At 42.6% G+C, this 20,632-nt stretch overlaps 1 protein-coding gene across 1 annotated transcript in view; it reads left to right on the top strand.

The window, feature by feature from the left end:
• Positions 1-20,632, top strand: part of pdlim4 (PDZ and LIM domain 4) — a 61,534-nt gene that overhangs the window by 25,565 nt on the left and 15,337 nt on the right. The window contains exons 3-5 of the mRNA XM_050040555.1: positions 2,834-2,915; positions 16,784-17,085; positions 19,196-19,353. Coding sequence (XP_049896512.1) covers positions 2,834-2,915; positions 16,784-17,085; positions 19,196-19,353 — 542 coding nt within the window. The remainder of the gene's footprint in view (positions 1-2,833; positions 2,916-16,783; positions 17,086-19,195; positions 19,354-20,632) is intronic.

The following is a 20,632-nucleotide window of genomic DNA, read 5'->3' as shown; positions in this document are numbered from 1 at the left end:
TGGGTAGAGTAGCCAAATATTGTACTCAAGTAAGAGTATTGTTGCTTTAAAACAATATAACTCAAGTAAAAGTAAAAAGTATTTTGCATTAAAACTACTCTGAAAAGTACAATTTATCCAAAAAGTTACTCAAGTAAATGTAACTGAGTAAATGTAACTAGTTACTACCCACCTCTGGATGCTAAGTGAGCTAGCTGTAGATACACACTTCCTTCTGTGCAGTGATATGGTTGGCGGGGGTAGTTCGGTAGAAAGAAAATAGTTCCTACATGAAACTAGTCACAGCAAGGTCTCTGGATTACGTTGAGTAATTGCATCCTTATTTCTGGAAAGAGACATTGCTGTTGAGTGCCATCTTTGGAGAGAAGGCAGACATCTCTACGGCTGATATTTCCAACTCACAGTAAAATAATCCACGTTGATAAATGGCACTACAGCTAAGAGGAGAAATAAATGTGTTTTTCTGTCCCTTTAACATATTTGTTACCAAAATGAGAACACGTGGATCTTCAATATTTCAGAAATGTCTTCTCTGACTTTCCTTTTTTGTCACTTTTCTTCCCATTTGTCTGTTTTCAATTGTGTTGATGTATACACTTAAGAGCAGAAGGGGAGCTGGTGGGTGAAAATCAAAGCCGACATTTAAAGAATGAGGATGGAACTATTCACCCCCATACTATTTATCATTGTGAATCTGTATATGTAAGAAAGTGCAGCCAGACAGAGGAGGTAGAAGTAAATCGGGATAAAGCCATTCAGTCTGCAACTGATCTGGTTAATATATCATCAAATCTGAAAAGGTATTTCCAGGCTAGGAAGGAGCTTTTACCTTGGATCAGACAGATAAACAGACAGAGGAGAGCAGAAAAGTGAAACAGGGAGACATGAATGAAAGTACAGAAGATTATCCACAGGTTGATGAATGTGTAGCATCAGCAGGATCCTCTTCCTTCAGATTGACTAAACAGAAAATTCATTGTCCCTGACCAAACTGGTGTGCAACAGATTGTTTCTGTCTGCTGTGCTGCTTCTGATGTTACATTACATTTACGATACTCCAGAAGAGTTTGTCCGTTGCTCAATATTTAAAGTGTGAGATTACATCCAGTTGTAAGCATGAAGCCGAATAACAGAAACAACAGCCAAGTGGAATATATTTTAAATTTCAAGTACAAAACTGACAACCCTCTTCAGACTGACCTGCAGTATAATGAGTGCAGCAGCGAAATGCTGTAAATCCCATGCTGTTCTGCCTCTCACAGTTTCCACTCACTTCTCGGCATTCACATCTACATTATTATGGATGGATGCTAAATTCCATGTTTCTGTCTCGCACTTCCAAAATGTCAATTCAAATAGGCCACTCAAGACTGAACTTTCACTCGTTTCAATAGGCTGTTTGTGTGGTAACCATCGAAACCAAACAATCTGAAAACATGAAAACTTTCTGGCCGGGGAGAGGAGGGGGGTGTCATCCTACGCAGTCCACCAGACACTTGCCGCCTCATAAGAGCGTCCTTGATAGCAACACCTCCATGGTTCATATCTGAAGCATTGCCTCAGCTCAGCCAACGTCTGGTGCCAGCTGCAGCCCGATGACCTCACCTCTTTAGGCATCAACTCTCCCTCGCTGTGGGGGCGACAAATCCATGCACAGGCATGCACACACTTGAAGTTAATAGTTTTCATGTCTCTGTGGATGGAGGTGTGAAAGAATAGAGGGAGGATGGTTGAAGGGAAGCACCCACACAAAGACAAGCGGTGTCCTTTAGTCACTCTGCATGGTGTCCTGGTGTTACCCTTTGGTGAGCTGGATGCTTTCCCACTGAACAGCCAACGCCATGGCAACAAACACCTCCCAACCCGAAGAACCAAAGAAGCCCCTTCAGATTTTTTTTTTAGTATTATTTATGAGATATGCAAAGTGCTGCTACTTCAACACTTAACTTGAAAGTAAAAGAGGACTGGAAGTGAACCGTTGAGTAGCGCCATTGGAGAGTAATCGCAGTGTTTTATCAGCTTGAGAAATGAGTTGCACGCATTAATGTCACCAAAGCATTTAATTCTTGGAAATAAATTCTCATAACCCCTGCTTATCCACGCACAGAAGGCAGATTTAGCAGTGCTGTAAATAATGTATTTTATCATTGCTGCAAGTCAGTAAGTCGTGTACTTTTTTGGTCAGGAAATGCAACTGGAGCCAATTACCTGTAATCTGAACAGGAGAGGGGGAAGTCTTTAGATACCAGTAATTCAGTTATCACTACTTTTGAAAAACCCATGGCCCAAAATGCAATGGGTTTTTCCAAAAACATAATAGTTCATAGAGTGGAGTTATGATGTGATGATGACTTTATCTTTGTACCAGTGGGAGGAGGCTGGAATGTAGCTGTATCCTATTCCTAATGTGAATACCTGCAAAATAAATCCACATCTTCACACACACATCAATACATATACTCACAAAGCTACCAGTGCAGTGTATGATTAAGTTAACTGAAGCTATGTGAGTGTTTTGGCACCTAAAGGGGACAGCAGTTAGTGGTATATCATGTGACATTAAAGTTGTCATCTTTCCCAGCTTACAGTACTTCTAAGAGGATTTAGGTGAACAATGTCTTTGCTTTCACTTCTTTTTTCAGTTTCTATTTCAAACATTACCCTTGAGAAATAATGACACCATATATACTGGATCTTCTGTGGAAAACCTGTCAGCGAAGAAAAATTCATACCTCTCAGCAGAAATGACTGCATGCTTGAACGCTCTGGGTGTTCTATGGCACAACTTACCTGACTTTTTCTTTCTCTCTCTCTCATGGGTATTATCTTTCAGGTCGGGATCAGGAGACAGAGTGTGGTCGCCAACAGTTAGTGAAGATGGCAAGACAAGCCCTTACATGGAGCCTGACTCACAGGTAACCACTGTTTACTCTGGACTTACCGTAGCACAAGAAACAAGGGTTTCTTCAGATTTAGGCTCACACCCACATGAGATGCTGTCAAAAACGATCTGCTTGAATTTCTCATGCTGCCAACACAGAATTTCAGTTCTCGGATTCAGTCAGGTCTTGGCTGGAAAAGTAGTCTTAAATGACTCACCAGACCACAAATGAGAGAAAGAACTAATCGATGTAGTTAGACAGTGAGGTCTTTGGTTGGCTCTTTGACCTCCATTTTATATTCTTGTCTGTCTCTGGCCCAGTGGTGGAACAAGCAGGTCTCGTATGTATGTTGAAAACAGACTGTGAAAATAATGGACGTAGCTACCATGACATCACCCATTGGTTTGTGGACTCCTGTTTTAAAGCCTTGAGTTTGGCATTATGGCAGTTGCCATCTTGGTGTTTTGGAGCCAGAAGTGACCATATTTGGACGAGAGGCTGGCAGTGTGGAGGAGCGAGGGGTGGATCTGACTGAGAAGCAGAGGATAGTATCAGCAGATGGCCTGCCACTCAAAGTGGGCGGCCCTTAATTACGCATAATGTTAAGCCTTAATAACATTTAAACGGCTGAGTTATATTAAAATTCACCCCCTGTACAGTTGTCATGAAGAAGGAAATTAGCTAACGAGAACAAAACTGTTTTTTGTACTAGGCTGTAAACATGCTTATTTCTGCTGTAGAGTTGGGCATTTTAACATTGAGGTCTGTGGGGACTAGTTTTTGGCACTCCCGTGTTGGCTTCATTTTCCAGTCGCTCATCACTGTCACTTTTACCCATCCCTCCAATCACAGTGGAGAAATAGTGGGGATAAATAGCCTGTAACAAAGACAAACAAAAAGTGGCGGTAATACCACATGTAGTGCTGTTTAGCCACCCTAATCATCACAGGGGAAATTACTAACGACTGCTAGTTTTAACAATTCTAACTTTGTTTCTAAGAAACACGGACATGTCTAAATACTACAATACCCATGAGTCTCAGTCAGCATTACCATGGAGAAGAAGTGAGACAGAGGCGCATATCAGATTCATCCCAAAGGTAAAAATTTGTAAATAAAATGCAGCACCATTATTAAATTCATCCAAAATTTGCCCTGAATCCAAAAGTGCATCGATTGAAGCTGCAGATGCCTGTCAGTATCCGCAACACTGTAAACGTTAGCTCTCACCTGCAGCCCCACTAGTAGCTGTAGTTGCCCCCCCTTTAAAGTTTTCTCAAAAAAAAATTGTTTTTCTAATACAGTTGTTTCTCTAGTGCACTGGAGATTAAACAGGGATAATGGCATACCCACCTAAGCCATGGGAGTGCTCCAACTTGCATGTAATATTATCTTTGGGAAACTGAATTGGACTTTTACTTCCAAAACCAGGGGCACCTGATATTGCTCTTCCCACCTCACAACTCCATAGGTTTAGATCTCAAGTGGCTTTAGAAAGCTATAAAGAAAACTGCTGATAGACGATATTAGGTGTTCATAGTTCATGTAACTATGAACAGGACCCTTTAGACCCACATATATCACTCAGTGTTGAGTAACTCTGAATGAAACATCACCTTAAATTCTTAACTTTGCATATTTAATGCTGTACATAAGCACTTCTACTAACCACCTTAGTATAAAAGGTGGCTGGTGGTGGTGACTCAGCTGCACATTGCTCTGGTCTGATTTTTGTCAAACCCCGGTTTGTACTTTGAAATCTACTGCTTTGGATTAGGGCCCTTTGCTACTTACCGCATCAGTTGCAAGAGTGGATAATTCACATCTGGGGTCATAACTTAACAGTACAGTTCTCTGGGTGTGAGACCCAAGTCTTCTCAGTCTGTTTATGTCATAAACAGAATCCATGGAAACAGACACAACACATGATCTGAAAATTGCATGTACACTATCATTCACATGATTATAAATGAGATAATGCAACCCACTGTTCACTGGAATGGTTTTGAAATAGTATCTTGATTGTTCTCCAACCCTACGAGCTGCCAAACGGACATTCAAGGCATGATGAACTCTAGCAGATGATCTTTTCCAAGTTTTCCAGTGCTGGCAAGCCAACAGGTTTCTGAGCACAGAGAGAATAGGAGGTGTGTGTGTGTGTGTGTGTGTGTGTGTGTGTGTGTACATGCGCACATGTGCTGTGAGTGTGGAGACCATGTGACTGAAACAGACAGACAATGAGCATATTGTGGCTCGGAAATGTGAGTGTCCATTCGTCATGTATTGTGTTGTGGTAGTTGTGAAGTCAGGACAGATCTCCGTGTCTCTCAGGCCTCGCTGTGGCAGGGTCTCCTTGTCTAAAGAAGGGTGGAACAGACGCACAAAGAGCTGAAGTGAAATCTATCTGTCCATTCATCAGTGGGAGTTTTTGATGCCTTTACAGGAAGGTATTGTTTTCAGTCGCAGAGACAAAAGTGAAAGAAGATTAAGTGTATGTATTTCATCTGGGCTGTCAGATGATTTCTGTAACGTTACGAATAACAGCACCTCCCCAGCGACTTTCATTTTGAAATTGCCATCCAGTAATTGATGTGTTGCACCGCTGAGTATTTTAGTGTATCTTATACTGTACTGTGGCCACAGAAGCTACTTTCTGATTGGCAGGAGACCAGCAAAACTGTATAACAGGACATCTCAAACAAAGATTTAGTGCGCAGTGAAAGTAATTCAGTAACCAGTGTTCTACCACCACAGGCTTATTCAAGATTCTATGCAGGAACTATTTTCTTTCTACCTAACTATACCTACTGCTAGCTCACCTAGCACTAGTGCTAGCTAGCGTAACAGCTCAGCCGAGGATGCCATTAATGTTTACATCTTGTGCTGTCATAAACAAAAGCCTCTCATCCATGAGTAGATGCACGCTTCCTTCTGTGCGATGATACGGTTGGCGGATGTTATCTGGTAGAAAAAAAATAGTTTCGACATGAAACTGCGGATTATCTTGAGTAACGGAGTCATGATATCTGGAAAGAGATATTGTTGTTGAGTTTTTCAAATGTATTTTTCTGGTGCTTTGAGCACCACAAGCCATTTAGTTCCATTATATTGGAACCCCTCCCCCAAACAAATGTCAACATGCACTACCTTATGTTTGTTCATAAACCAGACTGCAATAGTTGGATGAATGTGGATGTAAAACTGTAAGATATGAGCTGAAATCTGCTGCAACGTTTTCATCTCACAATCTCAGCACCAGATCGGGTCTTGCTTTGATTAACATGAGGAAATATCAAACCTGAATGAGACAGGAACCATCCGCAACAACTGTTTATACAAACACAGTAATGAATGACAGGAGGGGTTTGCATGTGGGTAATTCGAGTGGAGCAAAACTGTCTCGCTCGTGCTCTTTTCTCTCAGTGCTTCCTCTCTCAGTATCTCTGTAACATCTTGTCCAGTCCTTCCTCTCCATCACTGAAGTCTAAAAATGTTCCCTGGCGTCTCTTTTAATGAAGTGAACCTGGACAGTTGGAAACTGCCAAGTCAGGGCCACTTTACCGTCACGCTCAGGTGGATTCCTCTGAGGATGAAAAGAGGAAACATCCGCTCCCTGGGGTCACATAAAAGACCAAGGCCCTCTTTTTCTTTCTCCACACTGACACATAACAATGCCAATTGTTCCTCAATGGAAACAATATATGCACCACGGCCTCTGTCACACCAGCAGAACCAAATCCAAGCTGAGCTATGTGATACTTTTGGCCCACAGTTACACTAATGATGAGCTAGTTTGGACAGCGTGAGCAAAAATTAACTGAATCAAATCACTGGATGAGGGTGACAACACAGTTTCTGATTGTGCTGGCAAAGTTTTGAAGATGTGTCTGTCATCAACAACTTACCTACAGCGATGTGTCGTGATCTGCTACATTAGGACTCTTGCTGAAGCAGTTCAATTTGGCCAGCAGGGTAAAAACTGAGACATGCCAGGACACTTCAGCTCATGTATAAAGGAAACAGTTGCTTGGAAAAATGACCACACATTTTTTCTGGTCAACACAGGCATTCATTGGTGTTTTTACTCTGCAGACTGACTCCATTAACTAAGAATATTACAAAGAGAACATCTTTTTTTTATGGCGAAGTGCTACCACTTGAGCCCCATAAACTGCTTCCTAATGATTACAAATCCAATGACAGCACTCTTCGGGACATTCTGTGTTCAACATTTCCCTTTTTATTTATGGAGTCCTTGTTCTTGACCACTGGCTTTGTTGGAAATTCCAGTCCCACTTGTGGGAATAAGCTACTGAGCAGGAAGTGACACATGGAAGCTGTGAGGTGTTTCCTTTCACCTTGTGAACATGGGAGAGTCTCATAAAAGTCAGTGAGGAAATGCTGTATTGTTGGATATAAGTAAGTGTGTGATGGGATACTGTTGACGTGACTGTTTTTGCGGTGGCTTTTGGGGTGTTTCTTTGGGAAATTCAGTGGAGCTGTTTGATGTGTTTCTATTGGCAAGACTGTCCCCAGACTACCGGATGTCACACACAACTTCCTGAAATAGAAATAATTTGATAACAAAGGGTGGCAGGGATGAGGTAATGATGTCGTGTCATGCAGTAAGCAAACAGCAAGTGCATGTAAAGGTTTGGCAAACCAATTTGCAGAAGTATCTCGGCGTCTTGTTCAGGAGTGAGGGTAGAATGGAGTGTGAGATGGATTGGCGGTTTGGCGCAGTGTCTGCAGTGATGCGGATGCTGTGTTGGACCGTCGTGTTGAAGACAGAGCTGAGCCGGAAGGTGAAGCTTTCGATTTGTTGGTCCATTGACGTCCCAGCCCTCACCTATGGTCATGAGCTATGGGTAGTGACTGAAAGAATGAGTTTGCAGATACAAGCGGCCAAAATGAGTTTCCTCCATGGGGTGGCTGGGCTCAGCCTTAGAGATAGGTGAAGGAGCTTGGACATCTGCAGGGAGCTCGGAGTAGAGCCGCTGCTCCTTGTGGTGAAGGGGGTCAGTTGAAGTGGTTCGGGCATCTGATCAGGATGCCTCCTGGGTGCCTCCTGTTAGAGGTGTTCTGGTAGGAGGCCCCAGGGCAGGCCTAGAACACTGGAGGGAATACATATCTCATCTGGCCTGGAAACACCTCAGGGTCCCCCAGGAGGAGCTGGAAAGCGTTGCTGGGGAGAGGATGTAGGTAGGAGTCATCTGGAATACTTTGCTCAGCCTGCTGCCCCGACGACCAGGCTAAGGATAAGCAGTTGGAAATATATTGTTGGATGGAAGGTTCACCGTGTAGTTCTGGGAAGACAAATGAGTTGTAATCAGATGTTTCGCACAGCTTCCAAACTCCATGCAAACAATGGGGTGCCCTTGAGAGAGAGGATGCTAAAGGCGTTTGACGAAGGATTTTCCTATAAAGCAATGTATAGACACATACAAAAGTAATCCCTCTCAGTCATCACTTATGACCCACTAGTGTGTGCACTCCACAGACCCTGCCCTCTGCTTGTATTTCCTTACTTTCTTCTGATTTTGCTTTTTTCCCGATGTTCTTGGGCACAGCATGCAGATGAGGTTGGGATTTTATAAAATGGTAGTGACAAGGTGCCAGACAGTAAGCAGCATGCAGCCATGACGAAGCTGTAAATATTGCAGACAGTGTGGTGAAATGTCAAGCAGACAAAACTGGGGTTGGCTTTCAGTTTTGCTGGTGATATTGTGTACAAACAGTAGCTGACAATTCCTGCAGAGTAAACCTTTAAGGCAAAACCAAGCTTAAAAAGTGTACTGAATTATCTGATCAACAACTGAGTCAGTAATTGCACTCATTGGAGAGTGAAAGGCATGATCCACTGTATATTGTTGGTTCTCAAACTTTTTCTGCAATGCCAACTTTTGGAAGCTGGAAAAACCAGCAGGTGATGATCCTAATCCACGCAAAGAAGAATAAGAAAAAGATGTTGGACGATGAAAACCCCAAGAAAAGAGATAACAACGCACACTCTGACGGTACAAGCCCAAACTCAATTTTCGTGTCAACACTGAAAATTACGTTTCTGAAAATCTTCATGGAGTTTTACAAAAGTCCATCATCAGTGACCAAAAACACAATTTTCATGAGGCCAAATTGCATATAAGAGGCAACGTTTTAAAAAATACCTGTGTTTGTGTGGACTAGGCCTCAAAATCAAAGACCAGCAGTACTTTTACACAGCTGCATCACTTCCTTTGCTGTGACAGGTCTGTCATGCCCTCCTGACCTCATCTGATCCTCATCTGGTATTAAAATTTGAGCGGTCAGATACGCAAATTATCACTTCAAGATGGAAATTACATCAGGTTTTGTGAGATGCCCTAAAATTAAATAATGTCTAGTGGCTTAAGCATAGATTCTGCTGTAACACAACCCCATGCAAAAAAACAACATAAAAATCTCATCACATGTCTTAAATCTGAACCTTTTTCCAATGAGAAAGACAGTTTTAGAGAGAAAATGCCTCTCTGCCTTGTAAATGGTTATCCCATTGTACATCTGTCGGCCCTGCTCTTGGAACGGTTACGCAGAAGTAAAGTGACACCACCAGTTACTGACATTTCAGGTTTTTAAAAATTCTTTCCTTACATTACACAGTGGCAGTTTTGAGTTGGTGGGAATAGCCTATTGGTCAATGTCAAAGCCAAATGGTATTCCTTTGGCAAGTAATAGCAGAATGCCATTCATGGTGGCTACCCTATTATTAAAGTGAAAGCTATTGTGGCCGAGCACTATGGCCTTGTGGAAAGAATGAGGCCTCACAATGCGGAAGCTGAAAGGTCTGGATCACACGTCACCGAGGCTTCCAGTCTCAGTGCAGGAGCTGGCAGCTGAAGTCGAATTCTCTGAGCTAACATTAATAGGAGCTGACAGACGGATTCCTTGCATGACTTACAAACCGTAATTCCCTCAGTGCTTAGAATTGAATTTTACTCCAGACAAAAAGAAATATGTGCTTGATGCAAATTTGTTTTATGAATGGAACAAGGTAGAGGCTTTCCAATATCTGTCATTAAGAATCATTTGCCTTCTAAAAACACAAAATAGTAATACGTTGAAAACTTTAGTTTCAAGGGTTGTAAACTTAATTTGTCAAAGATGCTGAGGAATGATCGATAGTGAGGCCAGTTAGAATGATGGACTTTGTGCAAAAACTGGGTAAACATTTACACCATAGAGACCCTTAATACGAAACAATACGGGGCCGTTAAAGGGTCTAGTACTCTCATAGGCTGCCAAAATATGTTTACTGGATCCACTGATGCTTAATCCCCTGCCAGGGAATCTTAGAGCAGTTTAACATTGCTGGGAAGTCTTTTTAGCAGCTCCACATTCATTCACACAGGAGGCCTTTTAGATCACGGACCTCTGACCCCACTTATTTGGTTGTTTGTGTTCACTAATCAGCCAGTAATCCCCAGAAATGTCCAAATCAGTCTTTGGGTTTTCCTAATGGAGCCCTCCCTGCTCTGCTTGGCTGTCAGCATGCTGGGGAGTGGACGGGGTCATTGAGAGCACTCTCTGCCGGGGTGAGGAGGTCCGGAAAGACGGCAGCCATCCACATTCATTTAGATCAAGAAGATTTAGAATAAGCGTGTTTCCCTGGTCTTTATTCTGAATCGCTGAGAGAGAAAAAGTCCAAACTGGATAAAGGTATTGTAGCTTATTTGCTGTGTTGGACCATCCTGTGTATTAAACCCTCCTCTGATTATAAACTTAAACATTTATGAGACACGGGTCAATGGTACGATTGTGTCTTTTGAATGAAAGATTTAAAAATTATTGGCATCAGCAATCAAATGAACTGGTTGCTAGCAAGCAGCAACCCCCGGATCTGAAAAGTGAAGCCACTGCCAAAGTGCCTTAAACCTGCATTCTTTCTAATGGCCAGCAGGGGGCGACTCCATTGGTTGCAAAAGAAGTCGAAGTGTGTGCAACTCTATAACAAAATGTCCCTACTTCTCACCTGATTTGTTACTTCGGTAGACATTTTCCTTATGTGTTTATGGTCGTTACCGCTAGTTTAAAATCTTCTTCAATACAGTACGATGTTCATTTTGCACAATATAGTCCCATCTAGAGTAAAACAGACGATAAAGCAGGGTATGCTTTAGGGCATGACAGCCGCTACCACAGCGGTGTCCTTGACTTCTCATTCATTCACGCTTCACCCTCTCATTAATGGCTCACAAAACAAAACAATATGGCAATGGCTAAAATCCCCAACTCGCGGCTTCAGAACAGCAGCCATAAACCGATACGTGACATTACAGTGGCTATGTCTGCTTATTTTCTACAGTCTGTGCTTGCTAACTGACAGCTCACAAATTCAAACATTAAAATCGTATCAATTTTTTTTTCACCTGAAAACATTCAGGCTGCATTGTAATGCCGTAACTGGCTGAATCGCAAAAAATTTAATTCAACCCAGTGGTGACTTGGCATGGTCAGTAACAGTTTTTTAATGGCTTTATTTAATAGAGGAAATTGATAAAAGGCATCACATTTTAAATGGATTCTAATGCTACATCCATCTTCCCTGGAGCATTTCTTCCTTCTTAGACAGGCTCACTGCCAGAGGCCCTAAAAACTCTACTATTTTCTGGTCCCCCCACCACCCGCAACCTCAGCTCTCTGCAACCTCCTCTCTAGCCCGTCTGTCTGTCCTCCCAGAGAGGCTCCCAGGGCCAGGCCCAGGGAGCCATAAAGGGCTGGTTTGTGTTTGGTTAGTGGTGCAGAGCGCCATGTGAAAAGCTTAATTTCGAAGGTCCAGGGGGATTAAACCATGCAGGAGGCAGAAAAGGAGGTGGTGTATGTGTGTGTGTGTGTTATCATGAATTTGGGTATGTGTGTCTAGTGAGGCAGGCAGGCTAAGGTCTCGGTCCTCAGTTAAAGACAGGCATATGATTTCAATTAAGGTCCTCCACCTTTTTCTCCTCATCCCCTCCTCCTCTCATCCGTCTATCCCTCCCTGAACAAACTGTGGTTGTGGACTGAGGTACTAGAGCTGAAACTGCAGTCTTCTCTCATTCAAGACCTTATTAATCAGGGTAACTTTCAGTCAGGTTGATGAATGGAGGAACATGGTGCCTCTTGGCTGAATGCTAAACACAATGCAGTTTATATGAGCTTATACAGAGGTAAATGCACATGCCGGCAAAAGCAAACTTTCTTTCTCTTTCTGTGTTTCTTTCTTTCCGTCTTTGGCATCGGTTCATCCTGAGCCATTAGCCATGCTTGGTTACAATTGTAAAACAGGTCAGTGAAATCAGATGGCAGCCTGGATTTATGTCCACATAGAAGTAGACATTGCTGCTTCTCATAAATAGTTACTGCATTTAGATCTCTTTCGCCTCCTTTCTCTGACTTTCTTCCCCCTTTCAAAGTTTTTCTTCTTTCAAGCCAGGAGGAATGCAGTCAAGATTTGGGAGAAAATGAAAGAGTAGCGATGCTCAAGAGAGAGAAATTAGGAAATAGATGATCTCACAGATGGCCTTTTTCAACAGTCTTGTTATGTTGAGTTTCTGTTGGAGATAAAAGTGGAGCTGCTCATATTAACTCTAAACTGTTTTGACTACACTGGGAAAACAAGATAAGGTTTCCAAGGGAATTAGGATGATAAGGCACTCACCAAATTAACGGGACTGTCACCTTAAGACAAAATCCCCATTAAACCTATATGTTGTCCAGACGTGAAAAGGTAGAATAAATCTTTTTAATGGGAAAGTTGGCTTACAGCAGATTTCTGTGTAATAAAAGGAAACCAAGCTACCATACCTTCAGAGCAACTTGAAAGCACTTACAGGTCCTGAATGTTACCAAACTGGCATTTTTATAAGGCGAGCACCAGATGTGCTGCCTTATAAATCTGCCATCCACCCAAAGCAAATATCTTTGCAACAGGCATGCGAGGAAAGAGTGTTACGGGAAAGAAAGACAAAAGGAATGGTTGGGGAGGGGGTTTAGTTCAGTTGAAACAGGAGTCACACCATGTCAGGCAGGAGTGTGAGGGTGAAAATGGGTAAACATGTACGTGCTGCCGATAACAGGGAAATAAACCCACAAGAGTTTTTTAAGGGCTCTGTACAGATTTTCCCTTATCTGAATTAAGGGCATAAAGCAGGCCAGTCCCCAGAAGAAAGTATTGGCATTGTAAGGCATAGTCCTGTTACACCCCTTGCCCCTACCACTCAGCCCTTATCCCTTCGTTTTGCACGTTCACATCTCGGTGTAGATTGCCCCAATTCTTGTTGGGATTGAGAGATATTGCAAAGTGTTAGGGCTACATGGCCCTCCAAAAGGAGGTTTATTAGAGTCTCATAACAATCCAAAACGAGTGTTATGAGAAATCATCGGCAAGATGGCTGCACAAACAACAAAAGAAACCCACAACTGTATTGAAATATTTTATAAATATTTTAATTACAACAAGCATAAGACAGAAGATTGCTCGTAGTATGCTGATGTCTCAGTAGCTAAGCAGCTAGCTAGCTAGCTAGCTAACTTTACATTGTTATTGCGGATTTGTGCATGACAGTACTGCATTCTGATATATTTACATGCCGCATTACCGCCCTTTGATGGCATATGATGTCTGGAATTTAGCAGAAGTCTGGCAAAGTTGCTGCACGTTTCCACTCCTGTGATATCAGTGCAGACTGGCACGGCAAGAGCACGGGTTGCTAACATTAGCCTGACTTGTTTGATCGATTAGCGTGAAACTTAATTTATGAATGAATTGCTCTTTTTCCAAGAGATAAATGGCAAATGTCATTGTGATAACACCATTATTGCCATGGTTTTGTCCATTTATGTAAACACCATCAACGGCAACTGATGACGCATCAGGGTCTTGAAGGGTTGTCCCTCTTCATAAGGGAAGATTTTAACCAGCAACCCTCACAACTTTGTTCTTCAAGGGCAAAAGGGCATTCGAAAGCAATGATAGCGGTACAACATAAGAAATATGACTGGTCCAAAGTTACTGCAAACTATGGATGCGTTCCATTTGTATGGTTCGTACCCATGAATCATCAACTTTCCAAATGTGACATGGTTCCTATTTCATGCTTATGAGCTTTCTTTGTCACCAAAGCCAAGCGGCAGAGCGCTGAAGACATCTTTTCGAGACCAACAAACAACAAAACCGGCTGTTTTTTAACAAGGATCAGTGACATTTTATGCCATGACTGTGGCACCAAAACTGGATGTTCTGAGCCAAAACTTGATCTTTTCCGAACCGTAACCAAGTGGTTTCCAGAAACGTACAGTGCCAATACTTATTCTGGCGATTGAGACACGTAAGGATAGACAGATTGTCGAGTACATCTGTGACAATTTTTAATTACGGGCTATGTAAATATAACTGACGAGATCTTCTTTAGAGTAATTTCACCTTCAGGCAACGAAGGAAGGCGGAAATGTCGTTTTTTCTTGTCTTTATATCATCATATATGTTAGCATGTGATTACTTGTCCTCCTTTGCATGTCATGTTTGTACAGATTAGGAGTCATAAAGGTAATATCTTAACTGTCATGCCACTGCAGGAGCGTGTAACATAATACACGCCTAGGGATTTACCCCCACTACCTCCTTTATTCTCTGAGCACAGGCATGAATAAGCTCGCCTGACAGTCATTTAGTTATTGTACTGATTGTGATCTGCAGATTTAGCCCCTGTCTAAATTTGAGAAATGAATAATGGCTTTTCATTAAAACTCAAAACACATGTTGAGACAGTGATTTGTTCCGAAGAACTTTCACCCTTCCAGTTGTGGATATGATCTCAGAAAATGAAAGACGTAGGATTAATTGAACTGTGAAATAAAAGAATTCTAGGTTCAAAAGGGCACTTGGGGTAAAATCCTTCCATCCGTTTTCTTTTACTGTTGAAATGCATTAAGAATTGATCTTTTAAAGAAAGGGTGGAGATGTTTTGGGCAGGAGAGTGGTACAGAAAGCAGCATTAAAATGTAAGTCCCAGGCCAAAACAAATGGTGCGTCTAATCCAGCATTAGGGCCACATGTTCATTTGACCTCTCATTCTACTATAGTGTGGAGGGGGGTGGCATCTGTGATTTTATTAAATGTCATTAATCCTTGTATATTCACAAATGTGAAAGTTAAGGGAACCTTTGATTAAAATCATATGAGATCCGCCATCTGTACAAATAGGGCTAAAGATAACGAGTAAGATCTGGTTTGGCCCGTTTGTCTCTGCGGTGAGCACCAGGCTTCAGAGTGTCTGGTTTACTTGGAGAGGGAGCCACAGAGAGCTGGGTGTTTCTGACATCCTGCCCAAACAGGGTTTGGCCTCTGGGAGAGAAGCTGCATGGAGTGCTGACTCCCCTGCCTGCTTCTCCGAACTTTAACCATGAATGGCTATCTGCTAGTGTTTTGTTCGGAGGGTTTCGGGATTCATCCGTCTTTACTGTCCGAGGTTTTGGGGAGAGTAGGAAGAGGTGGTTTTAAATTTCTCGAAAGTCATCAGTCTTAACTACAGGAGGCAGGGCAATGACAGAGCCGCTTTTCCAAGTTGTGGGCTTGTTGGTGTAGAGGAGAGGCGGACTGAAAAGTGCTGATTACAGAAGACCTGTGAGTGTTTGGGTGTGTGAGTGTATGTGTGTGAGTGTATGTGTGGTCCTGGCGAGGGTTGAGGACAGGATGACATCCAGCAGACCCATCTGTTGAAGTGACGGGGGTCCTGTCTGGAGAAGCTGTGAAGCTCCACCTCCTGTGGGTAAGGCACTTTAAACTTGCCCAAAACACACATGGTCACACACAATCTCACACACATGCTCGGACACTCATTCCAGTGGCTCACCATTACAACAGTCCGACTGTCTCCCATCCTACTGCGTTGCTTAACTTGTAAACAAGTCACTTTGTTTCAGCTAAAATGTTTATAAGCTGCCTATCTCTGAAATTCAAAGCACTAAAACACTATCAGGGGTGGTGACATCATCGCAAGCCATGCAATAAAACTTTATCTGTACAGTTCAGTGTCCGAGACGGACGAGCCGGGCTGGCAGTGAGCGCTATCACTGAAGTGCGCTGATAGCTGTGGTAAACACTGAAAGGCTCGCTGATGTCACTGTGGGGTTTGTGCAAATCCATGAAAAGGGCGTTGACCTCTGCATAAACACACTGAGTATACAGTGGTGTAAGTGTAGGTGTCTGTGCATCTGTCCTGCATTAGTCCAGCAGATTTCTTCCAAACAGCTCCAGCGGAGCAACCATGGGGCAAGAATGTGGAAAGTGTGCTGCAGCACGTCAGAAAGATGATAATTTAATCTTTTACAGTATCTCAGCTCTGTCAGCTTCTATAAACTCCTCAATCCATAGAAGAAGAAGCCAGGGGAGAAAAAACTAAACATTTTTTCAATATTTACTCTACACAAGTTAATTTGTTTTGACAGAAACATCTGCAGGAAATCTAAGTCAAGCTCCTTCTTAATAAGCCTTACTATTAAAGAGGGGAAAGCAGAAATGATGTGGAAAAAAGCTTTTCTCTCAGATCCTCACTGCTGTGAAGCCTCATTTAGGAACAACCGCTTTTTCTGCCTTTGAAGAATTGTGGTTTTCTATTCAGGGCACCACTGGGCTTGTTTTCTCTCTTTACTCTCATTTCCTGAGCTAAAACATAATGGTGCATTCTGTAATGGGTCCATTACCCTTTTTTCTTCCTCCTAACATTATTAATTATTTCTCTGATGTAACCTGCTCTTTCTCTTTCACCATTGTGTCCATGCTTTTGTGGTTTTGCATAATCTCCGTACTATTAACAGCAGATATCTTGTAATGTTTTCTTTGCTTCTTTAAAATTTCTTAAATGTTTTTTTTCCCCCTTTCTTCGCAGAATTTCCGTCCCATCACCAGTGGATATGTTGGCTCCAGTCGCAAACCTTCATACACCCCTGAACCCCAGAGCCCACAGGCTCCTCAGTATCAGCAGGTTCCCCATTCCCCGCAGGCTCCCCAGCCCACTCACCTGAATAACGGACACGCCAGACCCAACAACGGCCACAGCTATGGATACGGAAATGGAACCGGGCACGCTCAGTACAACAACCCAGCAGGACTTTATTCCCACAACGGCAGCAACGGAGACAGATCTCTGCCAAGCAAGATGGGAGGCCTTAGCCTCAGCGCCACACATAGGTGAGGTGATCAAAGTGTTTGCTGCATAGAAAGGCACAGAAAGTAAAATATAGACAAATGGGTCCTAAAACCTACCACAGCTTTCAGTTTTGTCAGAATAAGTAATCTGTATTAACTGATAGTTGCAAACTTTACCTCATTTTTTACCCTTTTTTACTACCAGAAAAAAAAATTCAGAGCCATCAACATTAGACGTATCGGCTTGTCTCTCCATACATAGATGAATTACTTAACAGGCCCAGGGGCCCAAAGTCACAGGGTCCCCCCCTGGCCTTCACCTGCAAGAGATTACACAAATTTAAAGCATACTGTGATGCAGGGGAACTACAGGGAGACAAAAAACTACAAAAAAAAAAAAAAAGGCGCAGAACGTCCAAAAAAAGACGCAAATAAACCCTCAAAGAGACACAAAATGACCTCAAAGAGATAAAGACCAACTAAAAAGAGACACAAAACAACTACAGTCACAAAACGACCACACATCTACCTCAAAGACACACACAATGACCTCAAAGAGATGCAAAGGAACTAAGACAACACAGAAAACAAAATGACCAAGAAAGATACAAATATACCTCATACAGAGACGCAAACTTACCAAAGAAGACACACATATACCTCAAAGGGATGCAAAATGACCTCAAAGAGACATAAAACAACCACAAAGAGATGCAAAGGGACTACAAAGAGAAGCTAAACGACTACAAGCAGTCAGAAAAATGACCAAGAAAGACACAAATATACCTCAAAGAGGCATGAAACGACCACAAAGAGATGCTTCAGAAATACCAGTAGACACACAACAACCAATGCCTCAAAAAGACACAAAACAACTACAACCACTACACAGTCAGTGTAAGAGAGGTCATGGGGCCTTTTGAATACCTGTGCCCAGGGGCCCATTGTCTCATTATCAGCCTGAGTCTCCCTGACTTTTCTCAGAGTCTGTCACTCGACACCAGTTTTGTGTGAAAGTCACACAAGGAAATAGTAGTGAGATTCAAATGTCTGTTTCTAAAATCCATTAACTTTCCATTAAAGCACCACAAAGTCAGATCGTGTTAAAAAAAAAAAAATGCACCTACATTGTATTTTGACATTTCACAGATGCAGCTTTTTAATGTGCTGACTCCCCTAACACAGCAGAAACACAGAAACAGACACACTTTAAATGTCTCTTGACTCACCTGCACAGATGGCCATGTGGACTGGAGAAACAATTTGTTGTGGTGCATCCCCTCGAGCGGGCAATAAATGTGTGTGTTTAGTCTCCCACTGAACATCCTCTCCAGCACTCCTAGAGCTCCCCAGGACGGGACTGTTAACTCTGATCAGGCCCACACACACACATTATGAGACACACACTCTCTAATTTTTTTATTGCACAATTTCTTTAAACTCTCCTCTCTTTCTTTTTCCTGTCTCTCACTCAGTCTCACTTTCACCAGCGCAGGCTTTTTCTCTCACACACACACAGACACACAAACATACACACACACACTCAAGCTGCAGTGAAGCGCTTCCTTCAGACTCCTGGAGGGGAGTCTGGAGACAAACAAGCAGTTAAGTGTGTCAGGGTTTGAGCACATCTGTCAGCAGCCCTGCTCATCTCCCAGCGGCTCGACCAGTTGAATGTATCAAGTGAACAGGATCCATCCTGTTAGCTTTGGGAACAACTTGATGGATGAGTGAACATGCAGATCCATAGCACGGAGCTGTTGTGATTAAGACTTCATGCCTGTGGAATCACATGTAGAGTGTAACGTGTTCACCTCTGTTTTCCCCTCCGTGCTTCCATCTCTGCTGTCTCAGTTTGTCGAGTTTTCTTTCCTTCCTTTGGTGGTCCGGCAACTGCCATCTGTTCTTTAATCTTTTTGTTTAGGCTACTCCAGCTCCTTCCATTCCTCCCTTGCTCAAACATCACATCAGGGCACCAGCTGATAAAAGACAAAAAATACAATGGCCATATTTGATACCAGAAAAAAAAACGCTCAGCTTCTTTGTCGTCTTGACTGAGAGAATTTAATGTTTTTTGTCACCTGTCATTTAATCATCATTGATTAAATTGCAGCACAATAACACTGTATCTTCCCTCCCTTGTCTCATTCAGCCCAGAGCCTCCAACACACTCCCCTGTGGGCCGTAATGGTTTCGACCCACACTCAGACGTCTACAAGATGCTGCAGGACTACGAGGAGCCTGCCTCTGCACCCAAACAGTCCGGCTCCTTCAAATACCTGCAGGGAATCCTGGAGGCTGAGGATGGAGGTAGGGGCATCTGTGTGAACGTTGACATGTGTGAAGGTGAAGGGAAAATACAGCGTGCACTGCAACCTACGTTTATAGTGGTGTCATACTTTTCCCAGGAGCAGGGAGATTATTGTAACTGATGCTGTGGTGTCATGTTGACAATATGACACTAAAGTTCCGTTTCCACCAACACTTTCAGTATGGTACTTTTGGAACCAAAAGAAACCCTTCAGACATGGTACCTAGACCCTAGCGTTTCCACCGCAAACAGTACTCTTAAATATGGGCGGGGTTGTTGTCACTCGCTGCTCCATCCAGCACTCACTGTATTTCCTCATTACTGGTGACACAGATGGAAGTCTGCACCTCATTTATCGTCCACAGAACGAGGCTGCACGCCAACATTTTCAGAGCAAAATAGAACAGCAACTCTTCACAGTGGAAATGGAAAAAAAGCATAAGGAACTGAACTATACCATACTGCTTGCTGGAAATGGGGCTTAACTGACCAAATATTTCATTTAATAAAAGACTGAAAACTGTTTCTCTTTGGCATATTTGCTCAAAAAAAAATGACATTAACATGGGTTAATCAAGTAAGAAAATATTTGTTTTTCTCAATAATCTTCTGTCAGCTCTACATAGCTGGGATACTACCATATTCAAGGCTGTATCTTGTAAAAAAAAATGATGCATCGCGTGTGACAAATAAAAAAACAAAAACGTCTGCAGTGATATAATGTGTTGTGACTTTGATACACTTGACTGCTCCAGTGTCAGCAGGCTATAAAATGTTGAAATGACCAATATTACTGCGGAGGTACAAAATAAGGCTGGGCGATAAAACGATCTTGATACAGTATCGCAATAAAATATATGTCGATGACGATGGTAAACTAAAGTCATTTTTACTCGATATGGATGGACCAGGAAACACAACAAACCTTTTCCATCACCTGAAAAGGTGGCATCCCAGTGACTACACTGACAGCATGTAAATCGGGGCCAAAACTGCAGTAGGTCCAGGGCGGGGGGGTTGGATGCTCTCTCCGGTTTTACACCAGGCTTGGCTCCTTTCAAAGACTCCTTGCGAAGCACTCCTCCTGGGTTTTTTTTGGATTGTATTGCGGAGTTTTGCACAGCGGCGACCGGATCTTTGCTCTCAAACCACAAAAAAATGTGATGGCACAACAGTCTCCTTCAGTACATTATTCTATGCTTTCTTTTGATTTTCACATTGGCTAGTCATCCTGTTTAATTTGTCTTCTGATTAAATCGGAACCGTTGAAACAAGTTG

This window comes from Epinephelus moara, chromosome 3 (genome assembly GCF_006386435.1).
Source record: "Epinephelus moara isolate mb chromosome 3, YSFRI_EMoa_1.0, whole genome shotgun sequence".
Taxonomy (NCBI): Eukaryota; Metazoa; Chordata; class Actinopteri; order Perciformes; family Serranidae; genus Epinephelus; species Epinephelus moara.
The sequence above is the reverse complement of the archived record's forward strand: the minus strand, read 5'-3'. Positions and strand labels throughout refer to the sequence as shown.